At 31.5% G+C, this 26,735-nt stretch overlaps 1 protein-coding gene across 3 annotated transcripts in view; it reads left to right on the forward strand.

Moving 5' to 3' along the window:
• The window catches only part of LOC142229526 (NCK-interacting protein with SH3 domain), a 78,452-nt gene extending 52,769 nt beyond the window's left edge, over positions 1-25,683 (forward strand). For all 3 annotated transcript variants that reach the window (XM_075300087.1, XM_075300085.1, XM_075300086.1), the window contains 6 exons: positions 12,558-12,707; positions 12,778-13,869; positions 19,694-20,000; positions 20,074-20,283; positions 20,357-20,529; positions 25,172-25,683. In XM_075300087.1, the coding sequence (XP_075156202.1) occupies positions 12,558-12,707; positions 12,778-13,869; positions 19,694-20,000; positions 20,074-20,283; positions 20,357-20,529; positions 25,172-25,363 (2,124 nt within the window). In that variant the 3' untranslated portion in view covers positions 25,364-25,683. The remainder of the gene's footprint in view (positions 1-12,557; positions 12,708-12,777; positions 13,870-19,693; positions 20,001-20,073; positions 20,284-20,356; positions 20,530-25,171) is intronic.
• Positions 25,684-26,735: the final 1,052 nt, after the last annotated feature.

The raw sequence follows: 26,735 nt of genomic DNA on the forward strand, positions 1-26,735 counted from the left end.
ATAAAGTTTATAATCTTTGCTTCAAATTTTTTTTTCATTAAATTTAGGACACAAATTTTGTAAATTTGCGTCCCTCCGTTAAAGTCCATTGTCTTTGAACTAAGGCTAATTTTCCTTAAAGTAAAGATACACATTTTTGATTTAAAAACCATTGTCCTTAAATTAACTGAAATATTGAAGATTTAAGATAAAAACGCTTCAAATATAGGATAAGACTTATTTGGAGGATTTAGCGTCTTTGGTTTAAAGTTTTTTGAAATTAAGAAAACATTTTTTACTTTGAAGTATCCGTTGTAATTTGGATTTTTAAACTGGCATTTGTTTGTACGTGAGTACATTTATTAACAAATCGCGAGAAGAGAATGAAAATTTGATAAATGAGATCTGTATCCTAATTTTAATTTTATTTATTTATTTATTTATTTTTCATAGACATCAAGCCCATTGGGCCAAATCCGCCCGAGTACACAGTGAACAATTCATTATGTTATTTTCTTTTCTTTCTCAATATATACAAATTATAATAACTAATTAACTTATTATACCCCCCCCCCCCAGCACAAGTACAATGAATAATGTATATAATATATATATATATATATATATATATAAATTCAAAATTCTTTATTCTTTATCAAGTGGCTAACTTCACATTTTCCAATTATGTTTCTAATCTTTCAACCGTCGATTATTATATGAAATTAAATTATTCCAAATTCGCGCGACTCGAACCAGGAACGAATTTGCCATTATGGGCGTCGAAAAATGTGGTATTAAAATAGAAGTTGTTCTTGACGAATTCCCAAAAACAAATCGTTCTACTAAGTATTCCGGAATCCTTTTGCACATTACCTTGTAAAACATAAGCGTACTTCTAACAACAATAAAATTTCTGAAGTCACATCCCAAAAAATTTTACAATATTCTGAAACATGTTCATGATAACCCAAACCATAAGCACACTGAAAAAAAGCATGCCCGGTTCCAAAGATTTTGTCTTTACTTTAAAAATTTTGGTATTGATTCCGAGCCAAAGAAGCGGAGAATACAAGTAAGAATACTTTTAAGACACAATTCTCTTTTAAATTTGGGTTTTGTGTATTTGCTTCTAGGAAGCAAATTTTAATTTTTTGCTTTTTCAGCTTTTTTTCTTCATATGCTATCAAAGTCCTTTAAAAACTAGTTAACGACAACTTTATTTTCAAAATTATGACTCGTCTTCCAGTAGTAATTATGCTATGTTTCAAGCAAAAAGCGTCTTTAAAATGAAGTGTTGAAAAACATGTCCTATATTTGAACGATTTTATGCTTTGTAGTCAAGATGCAAAAAGACAACAAATTTAAAGACAATTTCATTAAATTTAAAGAATTTTTCTGAATTATTAAAGTCAAGTTGACCTTAGCCCTAACGTTTTTTCTTTCATGTTATGATACCCATTTTTAAGTGAAATCACTTAATTATAAGGATAATACGACTTCATTGAAAAGTTTGTCGACTTTTGGACAAGGAAAAAAACTTTATATTAGAGAAATGCGTCTTCTATGCTAAGCAAAATTTGCATTCGTATTTTAAAGACATGAAATCTTTGACCCCACGACAATATTTTTTTCAGTGCATAACGTATAACGCTATTAAAACACCGCTGAAGCTTGATCAAATTTCTCTGGGAAGTACCAGTAAATACTTCCAAACCATACATGAATAAACGAAAACAAACAGCCAAGGCCGTATTCAGGGGGGGGATGAGGGGGATCAAACCCCCCCGAAATGAATGAATATTTTTATATAAATAAATATATATTTTTAGCTGCATAGAAAAATCTTATCGAAGATGTTGAAGGAAAGCTGAAGGTTTTATTTCGAAAACGCTTACCTATAAAACTTGCACAAATCCTAGAATACTACACTGAAAAAACAGTGAACCCACCAGGAAAGATAACTTTCGATTAATTTTAGAAAATTTTGATTTTTTTTAGAAAATTTTAACTAAACAGTATTACAAGCGCTGGCATCACTCCGATATGGTAAAAATAAGTAAATATTTTTCGACAAATTCAAGAAAATTTATTAGACATAACTAAGTTTTTGCACTTGTTAAAGAAAATTTTGTAGTTTTAAGAGAAATCTTGGAGTTCAAAATTGCAAGAATGTCTTTAGTTCCATACGAAGTTCATGATGGACACATTTTTGGTAAAATTTACAAATTTAAAGAAATAATGAACTATTTTGTGAGAAATACGAAATTAGGAAACCTTTATGCTTTATTTTTGTATAATTTTTTCCTGTTTTTTAGTTCATTTAACTTACGTACGCAAAAAATTATATGAGTAAAGTAAACTTTTTCCAAACATAATGATTCTATGAACTAATATAAAGTTAAATTGGCTTTAGTGAAATAGAGAGTTCACTTTTTTTTGAGTGTAGTTGAAAAGCCCGTCAAACGACGGTCGAAAAAAAAACAAATTGTTTTTGTTCTCGCACCACAAATTTCATTTTTGGAAAATGTTTTCCTGCTTTTTATGTGTGTTTGTTGTTCTTTTTGTGAACATGACTCGCTTTGTTTGGCCATAGCAACAACAACGAAACAGCCAAACACACATGTGTAAATGAAATGGCGCAAAACCAGCGATGGAAGCACTTGGAGAGTGCAATAAAGAGATATTTCCAAACGTGCATATTCTTTTAAAAAATTTGGTCAGAAAGTACAAAAAAGGTATTTTTGAGCGGAAAGGTACTTTTTAGTAAATTTCAACAAAAATTTCACTGGAAGATTATTGTCAAGAGACTGAATTTTAAAGAAAATAAAATTTTGAAAAAATTTTCTATATAAATAAAATTTTGCAAAAATTTTCTATAGCCGGCTATCATACAAAAACCTTTTTTTCGGAATGTTCAAGTGTGGTTTATTGTTGGGTTTAATGAACTGCCTGAATTTATTCTTATAATTGGTTGATAGTTTTGCTGCAAGTAGGAGATGCTGATGAGGAATGTGGTAATTCCGAAACGTGCGTCCATCCAACCATCTTGCAGTCTATAGGGCTTTGCCCAAATAAATTTGACAAACATTCTTTTCCTCTGTTGGTTAAGCTACACTTGTAGTTTACACCCAGAAAAAAGTGACCCCTTCTTTAAGTTAAAATGAACTCATTGTGAAGAAAGTTGAACTTCGTATAGCGCCAAAGACATTTTTATTTGTTTGAACGATGTGATTTTCGTAGAAATTAGGAATAATGCATTCCATATATTAGTTAACATTTTCCTATATTTATATACCACTATACTACAGAATGAAAAAATTTAACTAATTTGAATTCATATATGGAATGATTTTATTGAAAATTTTTCATTCATTTCGACAAATCTTACACATTTGTGGTAAAACTTTTACTTCATAATTAGAACTGCTTACCTTCGTTTTTAAATACAATTTTATTTATTTCTATAAGCAATTTTATCTTCAATAAAAGACATGTTTTATTAATATATTGAATATATTTGTTAAGAATCAACAGCATCGAATCTCTTTGAAATATTAGTTTATTATTCCACTATTTCCAATTTCCGTGTGATATTATCAACTGTAAAACGCACTTTTTCTTCTTCTTGTACTTTTCACTTTTAATAAGTTGCTGCCTAACGATTTTGTCCTCCATTTACAATTTCAATACCTACAAATATAAAAAAAATCATAAAACATTTTTGTTGCAAAAGGTTAGCGTCACTGAATATTACCTGATAATTGAAGATTCCAAAATGAAGACAAATGAAAGGGTTGTTATTCTGCTGGTGTTTTCTTTCTTTATACACTATCACGAACATTGATAGATTTATTTAAAAAAACGTAAATTTTTCTCACTAATTTAAAATAACAAATATTTTATATATTTTATTTGTTATTTATTATATTATTTTACCATATTATTTTTTAACAATCTCTCCGTATACCAAAACAACGCGATTCCAACTAAAAAACAACCGACGCGCAAATATATCGATTACACCCACGCGCAAACACATCGATTACGATGACAGGTATCGATTACAGGTAAACAATAGAAATTTAGGAAAATTTCCTATATTCTAACAAGTGTGTTTCCTTAAGTTTTGAAAGGATTGCATACTTCTTAGTACGAATGAACTAAAATATTTTTCTATGCCAAGTGTTGTTCGTATGTATGAAAAACTTTCTATTATAAAGGAAGTCGCAATTATCATTTTATAAGAAATTTTACTAATTTTGAGGAAACTTGGTTTTAGTTCGGTTTTTGTTTATTTTTACGAATGCTTTGTTATCGGTGAATAAAATTTTCTTTTTCAGTAGTAAATTCTTATACCCAGCGAAGAAAATAGGATGAGTAAAATTCCATGCCTTATTCTAGTTAATGAACTATTCCTAACTGCTTACAGTTTAGGATTTTTTTACTGAAACGAGTAAATTTTATTATTTTTCACAAAAATTTACCTTAATGGAAATAAAATGGATAAACTATATTGATGAAAATTTTTTCCTTTAGTTTCGAAGGCACTTTTTTCTGGGTGTAGTCAATGTATGGTTTTAAGCTGCAATAAAAAAACAACAACAATGCTTAAAGAACAAAACCAACAATAACAAAACAAAACGAAGGGAAATAAAATTTTGCAAAAAAATTCTATAGAAAAAAAAATTTGCAAAATTTTTTCTATAGAAATAAAGTTTTGGAAAAATTTCCTATAGAAATAACATTTTTACAAAATTTTCAATTGAAATAAAATTTTGACAAAATTATCTATAAAAATAAAATTTTGCAAAAATTCTATATAGAAATAAAATTTAGACAACATTTTCTACCGAAATAAAAATTGATAATATAGAATCGCATTCTTTTTTCGACTAAAACATTCTTGAAGTTCAATAAAATCCTGTTTTTGACTATATCTTTTACAAAATCGAGATTTTCTTCCCACATGAACATGTCTGTTTTGCCATATTTGTAAAAGACTATTAGCAAATAAGGTTGATAAAGACTTTCTCAAAATATTAAAATATTTTGTCAAAGCTATTGTACCATAAATCTGATATCGACTCAAAAATGTCTACACAAAAGGTACTAAATCATTCGCGGGGGTACTACGGTACTGACCGGGGTGAAAAAGTATTGAAAAAAGTACTTTAGTACTGCATTTTCCATCCCTGCAGTTACTACGTGCTCATCCGAACTTTCATTTTCAAAAATGAAGAGATTAAAGACGTATCTTAGAAATTCGACTGGCGAGAGTAGACTCAATGGATTGGCATTAATGTCGGTTCATCGCCGAATAAATGTGCCGACTGAAGAAGTCATTGATTTATTTGCTGCCCAAAAAGCCCGTCGGCTCAATTTAATATTATAAAAATATTGTATACATACCTTTGCATAAATAAAATTTTCTACACATGAGATTATATGAATATTTTTTTTAAAGTTGAACCCCCCCGAATTAAAATCCTGGCTACGGCCTTGCAAACAGCTTTAGCAACTCTTGTCCTAATCGCAAGAGGTAGATTACTTCCAACGTAACAGTCACCGTAGATAAAATGTGACTTACCCCCATTTTCATGAAGCTCCGTTAGTGCTACGTTAGCTAACGAACTTTTAAACCATGATATCTACATATCTGTCATTTTGCGTATATATTCCAAATGCCAGTTAGAAACTTAACTGTTGAAAATTTTTCAGTTAAAGTTAACCGGAGAAAAGTTATTTCCATTTTTCTTTCTGTTAACAGGCAGTTAAAGCCTAACGGAGCTACATGAAAATGGCCGTTATATGAATACTAAAATCTAGCTTAGAATCCAAATAGAAACCAATACTTTTATAACTTTCTACAAATTCTATGGAATTATTATTTAGTTTTATATTCAACATATTTGAATTCATTGACCGATTCCTAGAAAAAAACATGGCCTTCGTCTTCACTGGATTCAGACTCACAAAATTCTGTTGTGACCATAGGTTAACATTTTCCAAATCCCTATTGATGTCCCATTCCTAGTCATCCGTATTGGTCCTAGATTTAAAGCCAAATAGGTCGCTAAAAAATTTCCTTATTCTAAAGAAGCTGCATCTTTGGCTCGGAATCAATACCAAAGTCCTTAAGGGAAGGTCAAAATCTTTGGACCCAAGTAAACTTTTTTTGAGTGTATGCTTATCTATCCGTGTATGTATCCCGTTTTATTCTTTAAGATTAAAAAAAAACTTTGTCTATTGCCATGTACGATTTTTTTTATTATCTGCATCAGGATAAATTCAAAGGAAAATATGTACTCTTTTGATTTGTGTACGCCTGCCATTGCATAAATTTCCAAAGTTTATTGCCCAAAGGAAACTTGCAAATATGTCCTTCTATTATTGTTGTTAATGTGTTGTCTGAGAGTCATTATTGCTTCCGGTCTGGCAATGATAGAATCAGTGAACGCCAAAAAGTTTTCTGTATGCAATTGTTGGCTTTTATTAGGATCGTAAAACTCAGTCAGTTATTGTCTCGTTTGTACGAGCCAATAGATTTTTGGGTTAGATTGGTATTGTAGCTGAATACCAAAAACTAAATCGTTTGTTCTTTTGATGTAGTTTTTTTGTATTTCTTTCTACTTTTTTTATCGATAAAACAAATATTTTGTTGCAAACATTTTATTTTTATATCTAAAAAAACCTTTTTATTCCAAAACCACATTCCATTTCGTTCATATCAGGAGCTGTTCTTTTCTGAAAAATAACTACTTTATGCAAATGGTTTTCATTTAATGATGTAACTTTGTTAAATTATAAAACATTTTTTCATTTTAAAATTAGAATAAAGATTTCATTATCTAATTTTCGGTCACATTTTTCGATAAAATATATCAACAATGGTATTCACGTACCATTGTACGAATATGGATTCCTTTAATTAAAACTGTAAGATTTCATTTGTTTTCTTGGATTGCTTTTAAACAGCTGATAACAGTGTTGCATATTTTTGGAGATGTCCTGTATAAACGAGTACTCTGTTTTCTTTTAGTTCGTCACGGCTTAGGATATCTATGGATCACGCTATAGTCCATTCTTACTATTTTTGAGAAATGTTTGAATATTTTATCCTGCTTTAGTTAGCGTTGATTTTTTTTTTTCTATGGTCATTGAGATTTATATCCACATTAAATCCATAAAATATTGGTACCAGACTTGGAATAAAGAATATTTCATTGGGCTGGGTAAAATCAAAATAAAAACAAGTATATACGGCCGTAAGTTCGGCCAGGCCGAAGCTTATGTACCCTCCATCATGGATTGCGTAGAAACTTCTTCTAAACACTGCCATCCACAATCGAATTACTTAAGTTGCGGTAACGCTTGCCGATGGCAAGGTATCTTAAAACCTCCTAACACCATCTTCTAAATTGTATGTAAGTCCATACTTGGTATATATTAAATCAAAAAAGATCGATCCAATACGTATATAATTCAGTTTGACAAAGTAGACATAAAATTTTGACAAAATTTTCTACAGAAATAAAATTTTAACAAAATTTTCTATAGAAATAAAATTTTCACAAAATTTTCTATAGAAATAAAAATTTTGACAAAATATTCTATAGAAAGAAAATTTTGACAAAAATTTCTACAGAAATAAAATTTTAACAAAATTTTCTATAGAAATAAACTTTTGACAAAATTTTCTATAGAAATAAAATCTTGGTAGATTATTTGTGGCTCGAGTGGCAACCATGATTATGAACCGAATAAAATTTGAACAAAATTTTCTATAGAAATAAAATTTTGACAAAATTTTCTATAGAAATAAAATTTTGAAAATGATGAAAATTTTATTATGAACCGAATAAAATTTTAACAAAATTTTCTCTAGACATAAAATTTTGACAAAATTTTCTATAGAAATAAAATTTTGGTAGATTATTTTTGGCTCTAGTGGCAACCATGATAATGGGGGCTATATATAGTTATGGGTCGATGTGGACCAATTTTCGCATGATTGTTAGAGACCATATACCAACACAATGTACCAAATTTGAGCCGGATCGGATGAAATTTTCTTCTCTTTGAGGCTCCGCAATCCAAATCTGGGGATCGGTTTATATGGGGGCTATATATAATTATGGACCGATGTGGACCAATTTTTGCATGGTTGTTAGAGACCATATACCAACACCATGTACCAAATTTCAGCAGGATCGGATGAAATTTGCTTCTCTTTTAGGCTCCGCAAGCCAAATCTGGGGATCGGTTTATATGGGGGCTATATATAATTATGGACCGATGTGGACCAATTTTTGCATGGTTGTTAGAGACCATATACCAATACCATGTACCAAATTTCAGCAGGATCGGATGAAATTTGCTTCTGTTTTAGGCTCCGCAAGCCAAATCTGGGGATCGGTTTATATGGGGGCTATATATAATTATAGACCGATGTGGGCCAATTTTTGCATGGTTGTTAGAGACCATATACTAACACCATGTACCAAATTGCAGCCGGATCGGATGAAATATGCTTCTGTTAGAGGCTCCACAAGCCAAATCTGAGGGTCCCTTTATATGGGGGCTATACGTAAAAGTGGACCGATATGGCCCATTTTCAATACCATCCGACCTACATCGATAACAACTACTTGTGCCAAGTTTCAAGTCGATAGCTTGTTTCGTTCGGAAGTTAGCGTGATTTCAACAGACGGACGGACGGACGGACATGCTTAGATCGACTCAGAATTTCACCACGACCCAGAATATATATACTTTATGGGGTCTTAGAGCAATATTTCGATGTGTTACAAACGGAATGACAAAGTTAATATACCCCCATCCTATGATGGAGGGTATAATAAGTTAAATTTAACTAGCATCAGTTTATACACTACACCACTTTGTAGGTCTATATTTTCGATACCATATCAATGATTATTTCTATAAATTCAATGTTAATATCTTTGCGCAAAATGTCGCTATAATCAGAGTAAAACTGGCCTCTGTGGTCATATGAGTGTAAATCGGGCGAATGATATATATGGGAGCTATATCTAATACTGAACCGATTTCAATCCAATTTTGTATACTTGACGATGCTATCAATTCTACTCTTTATGCAAACTGTGAAGCAAATCAAGGCGAAAGATATATATGAAAGCTATATCTAAATCAGGGTATTTTTATACCCTCCACCATAGGATGGGGGGTATATTAACTTTGTCATTCCGTTTGTAACACATCGAAATGTTGCTCTGAGACCCAATAAAGTGTATACTGTGATAAAAAAAAACAAGTTGTACACCAATTTAAAATAAATTGTGGAAGGATATGAAAAATATGAAGTACCTATATATTTATTGTAACTTACATAACAAATATTTTACTTCATATTTTCAATATAGTTTCACAATATATCTCATATTGGTGTACAACTTTTTTCTTTGCTGATTGTACATTATGGGTCGTGGTGAAATTTTGAGTCGATCTAGCCACGTCCGTTCGTCTGTTGAAATCACGCTAATTTCCGAACGAAACAAGCTATCGACTTGAAACTTGGCACAAGTAGTCGTTATTGATGTAGGTCGGATGGTATTGCAAATGCGCCATATAGGACCACTTTCACGTATAGCCCCCATATAAACCGACCCCCAGATTTGGTTTGCGGAGCCTCTTAGAAAAGCAAATGCCATGCGATCCGGTTAAAATTTGGCGTGATGTATGTAAAACCCAGGCAAAAATTGGTCCATATCGGTCCATATCGGTCCATATAAACGGATCCCCAGATTTGACCTCCGGAGCCGCTTGGAGGAGCAAATTTCATCCGATACGATTGGAATTTGGAACGTGGTGTTAGTATATGGTCTCTAACAACCATGCACAAATTGTACCATATAGGTCCATAATTATATAAAGCTCCCATATAAACCGATCCCCAGATTTGACCTCCGGAGCCACTTGAAGTAGCAAAATTCATTCCATCCGGTTAAAACTTGGTATGTGGTGTAAGTATATGGTCTCTAACAACCATGCAAAAATTTATCCATATCGGTCCATAATTATATATAGTCCCCATATAAACCGATCACCAGATTAGAGCTACGGAGCCTCTTGGAGGAACAAATTTCATCCGATCCGCTTGAATTTGGTACATGGAGTTAGTATATGGTATCTAACAACCATGCGACAATTTTTCCATATCGGTCCATAATTATATATAGTCCCCATATAAACCGATCACCAGATTAGAGTTCCGGAGCCTCTTGGAGGAACAAATTTCATCCGATCCGCTTGAATTTGGTACGTGGAGTTAGTATATGGTCTCTAACAACCATGCAACAATTTTTCCATATCGGTCCATAATTATATATAGTCCCCATATAAACCGATCCCCAGATTTGACTTCCGTATGCTCTTGGAGGAGCAAATTTCATCCGAACATCAACAATGCAAAAAGTAGTAATTAGTATAAACTGATCCCCATATTTGACATCCGGAACCTCTTGGAGGAGCAAAATTTATCCGATTCGGTTGAAGGTAACAACCATGCTGTTGGGCTGGTGTATAGTTATTCATAGCTCCAGATAAACCGATCCCCAATCGCACAAAAATTGGTCCATATCGGTCATTAATTGTATATAAACCCCACATAAAGCGACACCCATATTTCAATTCTGGCTCTCTAATTACCACGCAAAAGTTCATATCGGTTCGTAATTATTTGTAGACTTCCCTATATATACCGGTCAAGAACTGAATTATATACGTATTTAATCGGCCTTTTTATACCCTGCGCCACACTGTGGAACGGGGTATTATAAGTTAGTGCATATGTTGGCAACACCCAGAAGGAGACGAGATAGACACATGATGTCTTTGGCAAAAATGCTCAGGGTGGGCTCCTGAGTCGATATGGACTAATACGGTCCCAGAAGCCAGAGATTTACCCCAATTTGGTTGAAATTTTGCACTAGGAGTACAATTAGTAGTGTAGTCAAGTGTGCCAAATTTTATTTAAATCGGTTCAGATATAGATATATCTCTCATATATAGCTTTCGCCCGATTTACACTCATATGAACACAGAGGCCATTTTTTTGCTCCGATTTAGTTGAAATTTTGCACAGGGAGTAGAATTAGCATTGTAGCTAAGCGTGCCAAAGAATCGCCACTGCTTAGTCGAAAAGTTGTAAAAATGACTCTAATTTTCCTAAACTTCTAATACATATATATGGAGCGATAAATCATAAATAAACTTTTGCGAAGTTTCCTTAAAATTGCTTCAGATTTAAATGTTTCCCATATTTTTTTACTAACATTGTGTTCCACCCTAGTGTATTAGCCGACTTAAATTTTGAGTCTATAGATTTTGTAGAAGTCTATCAAATTCTGTCCAGATCGAGTGATATTTAAATGTATGTATTTGGGACAAACCTTTATATATAGCACCCAACACATTTGACGGATGTGATATGGTATCGAAAATTTAGATCTTAAAAAGGGGTGCAGGGTATAATATAGTCGGCCTCGCCCGACTTTAGACTTTCCTTACTTGTTTTGATTTAGATTTGTTATAATTAAAACATCCGTTTGTGCGGCGTTAGCTAAAGAACCGTAAGGACATGTCTGTCATATTGACTATATAGTCTACATGCCAGTTAGGAACGTAACTGTTTTAAGTTAAAGTTAGCCGGAGAGAGGGTATTTCCATTTTTTCTTTTTCTTAACTGACAGTTAAATCCTAACGGAGCTACATGAAAATGCCCGTTAAAGGTAATATGTACGTTCTTCGACGCTATGGAAAATATTTTCTTTAAGCAAATTAAATTCTGTTATCATATTCCCTTAGAGAGAAGTTTATAAAAGTTTTTCTTTTTGGATTTCACTGAATCGTGTCTAATCTCTAATTTACTCCATGTAATATTCATAAGCCACAAAGCTTATTCCCAACAAGCGTTCATAAGATTCCAAGGCCTAACATACAAATGTAATTTCCTTAAATATTCAAGCATACCAATGTTGTGGCGTATGTTTTTGTTAATTTATATAGCACATGTATGTTCGTCTGTCTGTCCGTCTGTCTAAAGTGCTTCTTGACTTTACTTCATGTACATTATGGGTAATTAAAAACAGGGAGAATGAAATAAAATTCAATTACATGTTTTGTAAAGAGGAAAATAAAAGGATATTAGAGGATATTTGTATGGGAATGAGTAACAAGGACAACATCATACACAATACAAATTAACATGAAAATTACATTGACACCCCAACCCCACAATCTGCCCAAGGCTCCCTACTGAATGGGTCGTTTCAACACCTGAAACATTATATGGAAGGCCAAATGGAAGTGTCAGCCAAATCACCCATATCTTTTGTGTTGACAAAAATATGGGAAACTTTTAAGTATATCTTTTGATCTTTAAAAGTTGGAAAGTTTTGTAATGGGCCGACCATAGAGCCTTATGGCTATTTCCCATTCAAATGGTATCCCATATTATAATTTATGTGACTTTGAAAAGAACTTGACTGGTATTTGTTGAACTTATCTTGCAATGACTCCCTCTTGTTTTATTTTAGGTTGAACCTGATTTCCTGATAAGTTTCCTAAACTCTTCCATTGAATCGTTGGAGCTATCCAAAGAGGTTGAAATAAATGGTATTATGCCAAAGGAGGAGTTACTCGATAGACTGAGGGAAAAGAAAATCTCCATGGAGAAAATGTATTTGGTATGTATATGTATCAATTGGTTATCGCTATAGGACTCTCTAACTCTCTCTCTCTCATTTTAATTTACAGGACAGTTCCGAAAGGGATGCTGATTCATCACTCTCCTTTTCCCAGAGCATTGGAGATGGTAAACACAGCGCTCCCCATTCACAAGAACACAGACCTCATAGTCCACCCCATTCAAAGCGATTGGATAGCAGTAAGAAATCAATATCAAGTCCTTCCATGGCCACCACATTGCCTCTAATGATTTCCGAATCGCCCAGTATGGGTTCTATGCAAGTGCAAACCCAACAAGGTCAACAACAGCAATTGCCATCACCAGCCCAAAATAAAGTCAATGATGTAGCTCAAGATAACAGTGTAACCTCCGAACATTCAGAGACCACCACCACAACTACCACGACCAGTGAGGATGTTGTTACCACCTACAAAGAGCCTAGTTTAAATGATTCTTCCAATTCATATACACATTCAAAGGAAAATGGTACTCTAAAGAGTGATAGCAAAGATGTATTGAAAGATCGCAAATCCAAGGAGAGATCATCGAGAGATAAAACGGAATCTTCAAATCATGTGCAACAGTCAAATGGTATTGATGTAAAACAAGACGATAAGACTGGTAATGATCGATCTGAGGGTAGTGAGGAAGCAGCCAGTGATGAAAGAAATCCAAATGGTAATGTCAAAGGAGATAGTAATGAGAATAGTCAAGCCCTTGATAGTGAAGATAGTGGTGCTGCCATGCAACAATTACATGCAGCAGCAGCTGCTGCTGCCTTAGCTCATACCGGTGGTTACTCGACACGACCAAACTTAAAAGTGGAATCATCCGATGTTTATCAAATTGTCGATGTTATAAGACGAAATACAAATCTAAGTTTTGATTTGTCCTGTGAAGCTTTAAGGGTTGTTCTTACCAGTTTAGAACAGTTGTATAATGGTGCCATTAATCCTTACTTAGAAGCAGTGGCCATACATGTCACAGAGAAAGTGGAAACGCCCAAAGGTTTACTTGGTGTCACACACGATTCGAAGAAGCTACAATATATTTTCTCCCAATTGGCTGATTGTAAAAATGATTCAGAACAACGTACATGGATGTTGTATGAGGATGAAGAAGATATTGCTCAATTTTTGGAAGATCTTGTTGATATATTGGTAAGTGCAAACTATAGTTCAAATGAAAGAAATAAATATTGAACTAGTAGGAATGAATGAATGACATCATTATAGCATTTAATTGTGGTAAAAATTGGAAGGGATATTTTCAAATGTTTGAGAATATATTTCGAAAAGGGACGGTTTCCTTCCCCACCGTTCCCCAACAAGCTTCTGACATGCGTATAATGCAGCATAGGCCTTCTTCATACGATCCGCTAAATTCTCGAGCCAATTCAGTTTGGAGTCCAGGACAATTCCCAGGTAATGTGCCGATTTCTACAGTGTCAATTTCGTCCCCTGAAATTCTGGATCTTTGTATCAATCCAGTCTCCTTTTCCTGGTAAAGAACACCATATCTGTTTTCCTAGGATTTACTCCTAATCCACCACCACTGGCCCATTCTGATAGGGATTTCAGTGACTCACTCATCACGTCCGAGATCGTGTCCAAGAATTTGCCTGAAACCATTATGACAATGTCATCCGCATACGCCACCACTTGTATTCCCCTATTACTCAGGACGCTAAGAATCTCATCCACTATAATTAGCCAGAGCACTGATGATATTACCACTCCCTGCGGAAGTCCTCTCGTCGTAGTCGCTTGTCGTTTAGAATCTTCCAATTCCGCTTCGATGCTCCTGTGGCGTAGCATTTCCTAAATCCAGTTCGTTATGATCTCGCTCACACAATTCCTCTCTAGTGCAAGTAGTACTTTCTCGATCTCTGTGTTATTAAAGCGCCTTCAAATGTTATCACAATGGACTGAATAGTCTAAGTGAGCCTGAATCTTAATCGGGCTGCCACTTTAACCTAATATCCAGAAATGCCGCCAATGTGTTCTCCACACGCTATGGATTTCTCAATGTAATGTACTATAGAGTGTAGCGTAGATTCCACCGATTTACCCTTTAAATAGGCATGTTGGCAGTTTGATATCAAATTTCCCGTGTAAAAATTGGTGGATCTGGCCAGATATTATTAGATCTTCTGCTATATCTGATTAGATATGATAGTATATGTAGGCAGATCTGGACAGATCCGAAAAATGGTAATATCTGATCAGATCTAATTCTAAAGTAATTAGATCTGACCAGATCTCAAATTTGGCCCACATCTAATTATATCTAATTTGATATAATTAGATGTTAATATATCTAATTATATATAATTTTATCTACAAATTTCCAAAAAATAGATAATTTGTTACGCATATTGACAACGTGGTTGCTCACACCCACCTTGCCCTTCGTCGTCTATATAACACGGATTTAGTACTACCTTTTCATATTAAGAGAATGTTGGTCCACGCTTTGATAATGCCTCACTTTCTGTACTGCATTGAGGTGTTTTGTGGTACTTCAAAGGAGAATATGAAACCTCTTGTGCTTGCATTTAACCGAGTAGTTCGTTATCTGTATTCTCTTAGACGATTCGATCATGTATCTGCATCTGCTAAGCATTTTCTGGGGTGTTCATTCTGGCGTTATATTGACATCCGTTCGATAATTCTTTTTTATAATATTTACAAGCAACAATCACCTTCTTTTTTAGTACATTTGTTCCATTTTACCCGTTCTCGCAGAACAAATCAGCTTATAATTTCGAATGCTAGGGGCTACATGAACAAATCATTTCAGACTCGCATAGCCAGACTTTTCAACTGTCTCCCTGATACATTAAAAACATTTTATTTGAATACGAAAACTTATCGAAACAAATTAATTCAATATTTTCGTGAGATATAATCGAGTAGTTACCCAACTATAAATTCTGGATGTTTGCATTGGGAACTTTCAGAAATACTTGTTAGTTTTTTTTCACATATTTTTTTTTGAATTCGGAATTAGTGAAACAGATTGTTTCAATACTTTTGTGAGCCATATTTGAGTATTTACTTTAATTACTGATTGTTTACATTGGGAAATGTCTCAAATAATTTTTTTTTGTTTTGTTTTAGATAATTTTTAGCTACGATTAAGAATATTTGTTATATTTTTTTTCTTTTCTTTTTTATTCTTCCTTTTTATATAAGCAAGTATTCCTATTAACTTACACATGAGAGTTACTTTTTATGTTTCTTATTTATTTATACATTTCTAAGTTTAGTGTAAATGTTTACTTAATCTAATTATTGAACATTTTTTTTACACCCTTACGTATTATTGTATATGAATATTGTATGAAGACCTAGAGAGTAGTCCATTGTAATTGCTTTGTTTTGGCCAAATAGGCTTAGAATTACATGCTCTGAATGAATAAATAAAAATAAAAAAAAAATAAATTAGTGAAATTACAGTAATTAATAAAAAAGATTTATTTAATGGTTTTATAATGAAAAGAGTATTTAATATTATAAGTTGGATCAAACATATGTACATTATATGTAAGTCCAGGTATAAAAGTCTACGAATTAAAAAAAAACAACAACAGCAAAAACAAAATATATATACATAGCCACCAAGGGTTTTGGCATTTAAATTTCCCAAGGCGTTAGTACATTGCTCTCTGCAAACATTTCTTTAAATGAGTCTCGCAATTCCTTTATTTGATTACTCGGTATGAAAACTCTGAAAAATATAAAATATACAGAAGAATTATCAGTCTAACATATTTAAAGATATATTTGCAAATAATACATATACTTACCAAAATTTGCTTCTCGTACCCAATAATTTAAACCAGCGATGTATTGAATGGTTTGTGCGAAGCTCCAAATACCATACTATGAATAATTGCACGGGAATGTATCCGGTTCACAATCCAAATCATCTCCAAATTTGTATTCTTTTTGAAATTGGATAATACTTCCTTCTATCGCAACTTCGGATATGGCCTGGTCACAAATCTTTACGTCGCTCCGCTGTCTTCTTTTAATCTTTTCCTGGACTACCACAAGTTCATCCTCCTAAAACAGAGAAAATATTCAATATATAAAAATAGGAACAAAACAATAAACTTACCTTCTCATACTCCTTTATCTTCCTCGAAAAATGAGATTTTTATATGAAATAAAAATATGAAACTCGCATTATCAAATATTTGATATATTTTTTTTTTCAAATTTAATAACAACAGGCGTTGCTAATGGTGATAGTTATGGGGTTACATTTTTGAAAACAAAAAGACAGTTGTGTCTGAAAGTTAAGCATTTTATGAAGACACTTCAAAATTATATTTAAAAGGGTTTCTTGAAACTGTCACAACATATAAAGTTTGTTTGGTTATGTTCACCACTTGTTTGATGTGCGAAACATACGTGCTTGTAACCAAGTATATCACGTTAGTATTCTCGTAACAAACACATTATTTTTACACACAAACATATTCAAATATTTTTTTTATCCGTGTTACACAGCTGGTTCATGATTTAACGCGATATATATAATTAGATATGGAGCTATATATAGTATATATAATTAGATATGATGTCATATATGAAGATGTATAATTAGATCTTACCAGATATGACTGATATAAATAGATATAACAACATATATAATGAGATCTTGAATCAGATCTAATCATATATAGCACTATACATAACATATCTCCGTAGATCTATTTATATCTACAACCATATCTGAGCAGATATAATTATATATAATTTGATATTATTAGACATGATTAGATCTCTCAATTTTTACACGGGTTATTCCTTAGATGGTTATCCAAGATTCTCTCTAGAGTCTTCAATAAGACGGCTGTTAGGCTGATAGGTCTGAAGTCTTTGGATGTTCCGTGTACTATTCTACCTGCTATGGGGATAAAAATCACTTTAACCCTTTGCCAAGCCTTCGGTATATACCCGTGTTCCAGTGACGCCCTGAATAGTTCCACATAAGTGTCTCCCCCAGGATATCTATTTCTATAGATAATTTTGTCAAAATTTTATTTCTATAGAAAATTTTGTCAAAATTTTATTTCTATTAAAAATTGCAGGAGAGGAATATTTTGCAAAATCTACCAAAACATCAAGAATTCTACCAATATACCAAACAGAAAAAAATCTACCGATTTTGGTAGAATTCTACCAACTGTGGCAACCGTGAGCCAAAATTTTATTTCTATAGAAAATTTTGTCAAAATTTTATTTCTATAGAAAATGTTGTCAAAATTTTATTTCTATAGAACATTTTGTCAAAATTTTATTTCTATAGAAAATTTTGTCAAAATTTTATTTCTATAGAAAATTTTATCAAAATTTTATTTCTATTAAAAATTTGTGCAGGAGAGGAATATTTTGCAAAATCTACTAAAACATCAAGAATTCTACCAATCTACCAAACAGAAAAAAATCTACCGATTTTGGTAGAATTCTACCAACTGTGGCAACCGTGAGCCATAATTTTATTTCTATAGAAAATTTTGTCAAAATTTTATTTCTATAGAAAATTTTGTCAAAATTTTATTTCTATAGAAAATTTTGTCAAAATTTTATTTCTATAGAAAATTTTGTCAAAATTTTATTTCTATAGAAAATTTTGTCAAAATTTTATTTCTATAGAAAATTTTGTCAAAATTTTATTTCTATTAAAAATTTGTGCAGGAGAGGAATATTTTGCAAAATCTACTAAAACATCAAGAATTCTACCAATCTACCAAACAGAAAAAAAATCTACCGATTTTGGTAGAATTCTACCATTTGTGGAAAGCGTGAGTCTACTATGCTACGTAAAGGTAACATTACGAATATTGGAAGAGCATCTTTTCAACATTTGAGAGCAGCGGAAATAGAATAGTTAACCGCTCCACCAAAAAGAGTGATCAGAGAACAATTATTCAGTACACATAGCTCCCGTTTTTTTTTCGAACGAGCATTGAGTTTAGTCTTGTGTCGTTCAGGAACGAACTAGTTCCAATGAACGGTTCACTAAAAGTCACTAGCTCCATCTCTTTCGTCCTCGTCGTTCTTTTTGGCGCGTATGTATATTACATCATTGATTGGCATGCTGCTATTCAATAGAATCATTAGTTCCATCTCAGGCTCTTCACAATACACAAAAAAATCTTAATTTCTTGCAATGAGTTTAGTTACTTTTTTAAATTTTCCATTCATTATTTGTTCTTCCTATATTTCTATAATCTATTTCTATAAACTATTAAGTAATTTTACTCAAATTTTAATATTTTTTGTATCTCTCATTTGACCACGAACTTCATTGCACAAAGTAAATGTCATGTCTGCCTTTAGTAGATGACAGTGATGACAAATATAAATAGCTGGAACGAAAAGGAACGATAGAACGATTTCCTTTTGTACAAAGGAACGACGAGTCCGAATCACTATGGTGAACGATTTTGCCCAAGACTAATTGAGTTTGCATGAAGAAAATGTACAAAAAATTATTTTTTATCATTATAATATCAAACCACTAAATTTTGAGTACCATAAAGGTGTGTACAAAAATAATAAATAATGTACTGTTATATTACATTAGATCTGATTAGATGTGTCTCATTTTTGAGAACTGATAAGATCCAATTCCATAGTATTTAGATCTGACCAGATATAACCATTATTCGGATCTGTTCAGATCTGATCATATCTTGGATCAGATCTAACCTTATCAAATTGGTTCGGACTTAAATGCATGTATAAACCTTTATATATCTTCCAATAAATTTGATGGATTTGGGATGCTACCAAAAGTTGTGGTCCAAATTGTGTTAAATGGTATTGTTTTAGTTTAGGATTGTCATAGTGGACCCATTTTCCGTCACCAGTAACGATGCGATGCAAAAAAGCCTTTGGAGCAGCAATCTAATCTGAATTAACTGAATTTAACTTCTAATCCATTTTTATTTGGTTTTATTTTCAGAATAATGCCGATGAAACAATTTGCTGTTATGAAATGTCCTGTGATCAATACCAGGCTCTAGTCAATTTAGTCCAATACTATCAAATGGAAACAAGATGGAATATAAAACGATTACTATTGAGAACATTTACAGCTGCCTGCCATCTGGATCACATTATAGTTGATATATTGTTAACCTCAGTATTGCCTTTGGAAATTGTTGAAGATATGAAAACGAATTTTTCAAATTTAGATCGTTTTAAACAATTAGTCAAAATGTTAACAATTATTTTCTCCTTGGGTCAACCTATGCCGGTTAATCATCAAGGTTAGTTCAGTAGTGATTTGCCTTTGGGAAGTTTTTATTTTTAATAACAATGTTGATTCTTCTTTGTTTTTAGATTATCTGGGCGTACATTTTGCCTCCTTCTTATTGGAAATAATTGAAGGCAATAACCCTGAAGTTCTAGTTGATATGGTTATCTCTTTAGTGTTAGCTTTTAATCTGCAATTTAATGACAATACCCAAAATGTCATAGTCGAAGCAATGCAAACATTGCCCTCTGCCAAAGTGTTTACAGAGAAAATCCTTTTGCTTTTGAATCGGGAGGGTAAGTATTTCCAAGCGCAAGTGTAGTGTAAAATTCTATTTGATTTTGAATATACATTTTCCATAATTTCCAGAGGATCCCGTTAAAGTATTAAAACATTCAACGGATTGCATGAATTCAGTTTTGAAAATGTTCATCGATATGTTTAGTGTGTCGGAGACAGCGGCAATGTTTTATACGAATGACACAAAGGTGTTGATAGATATCATTGTTAGACAACTGACAGATTTATGTGCTGGTGACCCGGTAAGTAATTATTGGCTTTTTATTATTCACAATTTATCTCAATAGCCCATTGGTGAGTAGAGCTGTTAATCTGGCGCATGTGGCTGCAATAAACAGTGATACTGGCTAGTGGTGCAATGGTTTAGGAAGCATTGTGTTTGTAATCAGAATCTAAAAGTAGAGATTTTCAAAAGTCGGAAAAGTTGACTTTTCGATGTTTCAACGCTTTGAAATTTTAGAAAAGTCGACTTTCAACTTTTGCTTAGGTCGACTTTTCAAGTTTTAAGCATTTTCAAAATTTGGAAAGGTTCAATTTTTGATTTCTTTAAAATATGAACAAGTTTACTTTTTAACTTTTTAAAATTTAGGAAAAGTCGACTTTTGCCTATTCAACGAGAGTTTCCCTCTTTCGAGTTATGTTAACTGCTGATCGAATGGTGTATAAAAATACATATAAGGTAGAAGAGAATAAGGTACAAGTCTTGAAACTTTTCATTTTATAACAACCATCATTGATGGGTGATGGGTCCGTTTGTAACACATCGAAATATCGATTTTTGACTATATAAAGTATAAGTATATATTCTTGATCAGGAAGATTTTGTAAGTCAATAGATGTCCGTCTGTTTATCTATCTGTTTGTATATGGTCAGCAGGGTTGATTTGTCGCAAATTGTGACTTTTGTGACATACGTTTACGACGGTATAATACGTATGTCGCAAAAAGTGTAGAAAACCTAATTTGGAATTAAAGAAATTGTGAATATTTTTTAATTTAATTTAGTTAAGCTCCTCGATAAAAGGTATGCAAAAAATGCTATTGTATGTACTCTAAACTCTACTAGATTTACATCTCTCATTCACAACTTCAAACTATTCTTGGTTTTCGTGGCCATAATGTCCATCCAAGCTTTAGTTGCATCAACGAATAACTAGCTACAATTTTGAAAATTTTTAATTAGTATGAAAATTGGCTCTAATAAGCCAAAAAGTGATTTTATAAAATTCTCTCTAAACAGCAATTCACTTATGTAAGACTTAAGTAGTTTTCCTTCCTTCCAGTTTCTGCAGTAATTTGTGAAAAGTTGACCATGAGCGAGTACCGACCGTCACGTTTACTGCACCATCGAGTAGTTAATAGTAATTTTGGCTTCGAGTTTCGAATTGAAATAACTATATACTCAAGTTTTTTAAACTCGTTAATAATTTTAAGAATTGAAACTTCTTTCCATATATCATCATCTTGGATATCATTCGCTGCCTATCTGAAGGGTCTAAAGTATTTGGAGTTTGCGACGTTTGCTACGTTTTCAACATTTACGACGTTTACAACTTTGCGACAGTCGCAAACATTAAAAAGTTTGATACAGACCCTCTCTGATGGTCAGTAATGTCAATAATGACGCAATTGCCTAAATTTGGAAATCTCGAGGTGCCCAAGAAGGTGTGTATCGATCGATGTTTTGGTATCGCCCCATATAGACCAATCTGCCGATTTGGCTTCTTAAGCGTCTACACATCCCAATTTTTATCCGATTTGCCTAAAAATCAAAATCTAAAGGTATTTTAAGTCCGTAAATATGTGTGGCGTGAATCGGCCCATGCTTTGGTTTAACCCTAAGCATGCTTGCGTTGCATACAAAGCTTATGCGTTCTATCCTACTCTCGATCGATCACAAAAAAGTGAACTTTTTTTAAAGATTCGAAATTTTTCCAAATCGTTTTACACATAGTGTTGCCACTTGAGTCAAAAATAATGTACCAAAATTTGTAGAAAATATTAACAAAAAAACTACCTAACATATTTTTGCCATAGAAAATTTCGTCAAAATTTTATTTCTATAGAGAGTTTTGTCAAAATTTTATTTCTATAGAAAATTTTGTCAATATTTTAGTTCTATAGAAATTTTTGCCAACATTTTATTGCTATAGAAAATTTTGTCAAAATTTTATTTCTAAAGTAATTATTGTCAACATTTTATTTCAACAGAAAATTTTGTCAAAATTTTATTTCATTGTTGTTGTTTTTTATTGCAGCTTAAAACCATACATTGACTAAACTACAAGTGTAGCTTAACCAACAGAGGAAAAGAATGTTTGTCAAATTTATTTGGGCAAAGTCCTATCGACTGCAAGATGTTTGGATGGACGCACGTTTCGGAATTACCACATTCCTCATCAGCATCCTCTACTTGCAGCAAAACTATCAACCAATTATCAGAATAAATTCAGGCAGTTTATTAAACCCAACAAAAACCACACTTGAACCCTCCGAAAAAAGGTTTTACATTGATAGCCGGCTTATGCCGAAATAAATTCGAAACAAACATATCTCTTTTCCTATGCCACTGTCAAATCATCGATTTGAATTCAGTTGGCTGGGTTTATTTTGAGCGTGCCTCCTCTTCTTTTTCCATTCGTTTTGTTTTGTTATTGTTGGCTTTGTTCTTTAAGCATTGTTGTTGTTTTTTTATTGCAGCTCAAAACCATACATTGACTAAACTACAAGTGTAGCTTATTTCTATAGAAAATTTTGCCAACATTTTATTTCTATAGAAAATTTTGTTAAAATTTTATTTCTATAGAAAATTTTGTCAACATTTTATTTCTATAGAAAATTTTGTCAACATTTTATTTCTATAGAAAATTTTGTCAACATTTTATTTCTATAGAAAATTTTGTCAAAATTTTATTTCTATAGATACATTTGTCAAAATTTTATTTCTATAAAAAATGTGGTTAAAAATTTATTTCTATAGAAAATTTTGTCAAAATTTTAGTTCTGTAGAAAATTTTGTTAAAATTTTATTTCTATAGAAAATTTTGTCAAAAATTTTTTTTTCTATAGAAAAATTTGTCAAAATGTTATTTCTATAGAAAAATTTGTCAAAATTTTATTTCTATAGAAAATTTTATCAAAATTTTATTGTTATAGAAATTTTTGTCAAAATTTTAGTTTTATAGGAAATTTTGTCAAAATTTTACTTCTATAGAAAATTTTGTCTAAATTTTATTTCTATAGAAAATTTTGTCAAAATTTTATTTCTATAGAAAATTGTTTCAAAATTTTACTTCTAAATATAAAAATTTTGTTAAAATTTTATTTCTATAGAAAATTTGTCAAAATTTTATTACTATAGAATATTTTGTCAAAATTTTATTTCTATAGAAAATTTTGTCAAATTTTTTTTCTATAGAAATTTTTGTCAAAATGTTATTTCTATAGAAAAATTTGTCAAAGTTTTATTTCTATAGAAAATTTTGTCCAAATTTTGTTTTTATAGAAATTTTTGTCAAAATTTTATTTCTATAGAACATTTTGTCAAGTTTTTATTTCTATAAAAAATTTTGTCAAAATTTTAGTTCTATAGAAAATTTTGTTAAAATTTTATTTCTATAGAAAATTTGTCAAAATTTTATTTCTATATAAAATTTTTTCAACATTTTATTTCTATAGAAAATTCTTTCAACATTTTATTTCTGTAGAAAATTTTGCCAAAATTTTATTTCTATAGAAAATTTTGTTAAAATTTTATTTCTATGAAACATTTTGTTAAAATTTTATTTCTATAGAAAATTTTGTCAATATTTTTTTCTATAGAAAATTTTGTTAAAATTTTATTTGTATAGAAAATTTGTCAAAATTTTATTTCTGTGGAATAATTTGTCAAAATTTTAGTTCTATAGAAATTTTTGCAAAAATTTTATTTCTATAGAAAATTTTGTTAAAATTTTATTTCTATTGAAAATTTTGTTAAAATTTTATTTCTATAAAAAAATTTTTGTTAAAACTTTATTTCTATAGAAAATTTTGTTAAAATTTTATTTCTATATAAAATTTGTAAAAATTTTATTTCTATAGAATATTTTGTCAAAATTTTATTTCTATAGAAAATGTTGCAAAATCTTCCAAAACTTCACGAATTCTACCAAATAGTAAAAAATCTACCATATGTGGTAGAATTCTACCAACTGTGGCAACCATGAGTGTTACATCCGTCCAGATTCGGCTATAAAAACATAGGATTCGGCATTGATCTCAAGTTTGTCCTCTAGGAAATTGTCTTGGAATTTAAAAATTGTAGTATATTTTTTTGTCACGGGAGAATTTAAAGATTTTCGATTCGGCCGAACAACAATATTAGTTTGGTGGCTCTCCAATTTGGTCTTGAATTAGAATCTGTTGTTATTGGAACGGAAATACCGTGTTTTTTTAGTTTTTTTTACCCGCTCGACTCACCACTAGATCACTCTGAACACATACCATCTAAGCTGAAGATTCAAAGCGCATAACAAAAATATATGAAATCATAAAAAAACTATTACAACAACAACATCTTTTTTTATTGCTCTATGACTTCACAAAATGAATATATTTTACATCGCGGTAAAATTCTAAGTAGATTCCACGTCTGTTGGTCCGACCGTGTGTCCATCAGTTTAGATCAGATATTTTATTTATTTATGGTATTAATTTATTTAATCAACCAACGCCCTTGAGGACAATATATTTCGTGGTTTAACAACGAAATATGTCATTTATGAATTTGTTTCTTTGGCTCAATTTTAATGAGAATTTTCTATAATATTACGAAGTTTTGTTTATCACTTTTCCAAATAAACATAATTTAATTTATTATTAATATTTTTTAATTTATTTTAGCTAAGACGTTGCTATTTGGAATTATGTCGCCGTATTCTACGAAATACTGATTATCAAGAACATCAACATCGTAAACAAGATTTTATGAAAATATTCACCCGAATATTTTGTGAGGAAACTGAATGCAGTGCCTCGGACCAGAAATTAGTAAGAGAAATAGCCAATGAGTTCCCACAAATATTTAAGGCTTAAATACAATTTCAATATATAAAATTGACAACTATAACTATACTTATAAAATATATATAGATATATTTTTTTGTAAACAATAAGCAATTCTGAATAGAATTTTTTAAGGTTTCTGCAATTTCTCAAGTAAAACTTGATTATATTTCATGACATACTAGATACTAGTTTCCCATTTTATTTTATTTTATTTTGATGTTATGTGATCTTGATGAGTGTTTTGTTTTTTATAGTTTTATTTTCATAAATTGTTATCAATTTTTTTAACCTCATTCGGTTAAATATTAAAAAAACTATTAAGTCTTAATAAACAATGAAAATTTAAATTTAATCTATAAGATTTTAGCACATCAAAGAAATAAGAAAATAAAAAAATCCTGTTATTATATTTAAGGTCATATTGGACAATTTTTTACAAAGTATATGAAATATCCAAATAATTAATTAAAATTGAATATAATTATTAGGAAAATCATAGTTGAAATCATCATAATCATCATCAGATGGATAATGAAAATTGTTTCTTGTTTGTTACAATGTACATTTACCCATATATACACATACATATTTATATATTTAGTACTTGCAGATGGTATTTTGCTACACACACACAGTAAGTCTAACGAGGTTCCCATTTATTGTTAAAGTTGTTTGTTTATAAGCCCTAAGTCATGCTAAGCTCTTTTGTGTTTGTCTTCATTTATTATTGCATATTTATTTTGTTAATGCCCCCATATATTTAAACCGATTCTCCTACTTAACCACCGTGGTGCAATGGTTAGCATGCCCGCCTTGCATACACAAGGTCGTGGGTTCGATTCCTGCTACGACCGAACACCAAAAAGTTTTTCAGCGGTGGATTATCCCACCTCAGTAATGCTGGTGACATTTCTGAGGGTTTCAAAGCTTCTCTAAGTGGTTTCACTGGAATGTGAAACGCCGTTCGGACTCGGCTATAAAAAGGAGGTCCCTTGTCATTGAGCTTAACATGGAATCGGGCAGCACTCAGTGATAAGAGAGAAGTTCACCACTGTGGTATCACAATGGACTGAATAGTCTAAATGAGCCTGATACATCGGGCTGCCACATAACCTAACCTACTTAACTTCTTGAGCATCTAGACTCAGCAAATTTGAGGTTCTTGAGGTCTATAAAGAGATGTGTTAAATTTTATTTATGTCAGTCCAGTCCCCACACATAGATGTGCCAAACGCGTAGTATTCACAAAAAAAAAATCACGAAAATGTTTCCAATTAAAGCCTTAATTGAGTTTTAAAAAATATTCAATTAAAAATTTAATTGAAATTTAAATTAAAATTAAAAATGTTTAACACACCAGCAAGTTTTCTATCAATGCGGCGTGGATTTCGATGAAATC

Source organism: Haematobia irritans, chromosome 3 (genome assembly GCF_050003625.1).
Source record: "Haematobia irritans isolate KBUSLIRL chromosome 3, ASM5000362v1, whole genome shotgun sequence".
NCBI lineage: Eukaryota > Metazoa > Arthropoda > Insecta > Diptera > Muscidae > Haematobia > Haematobia irritans.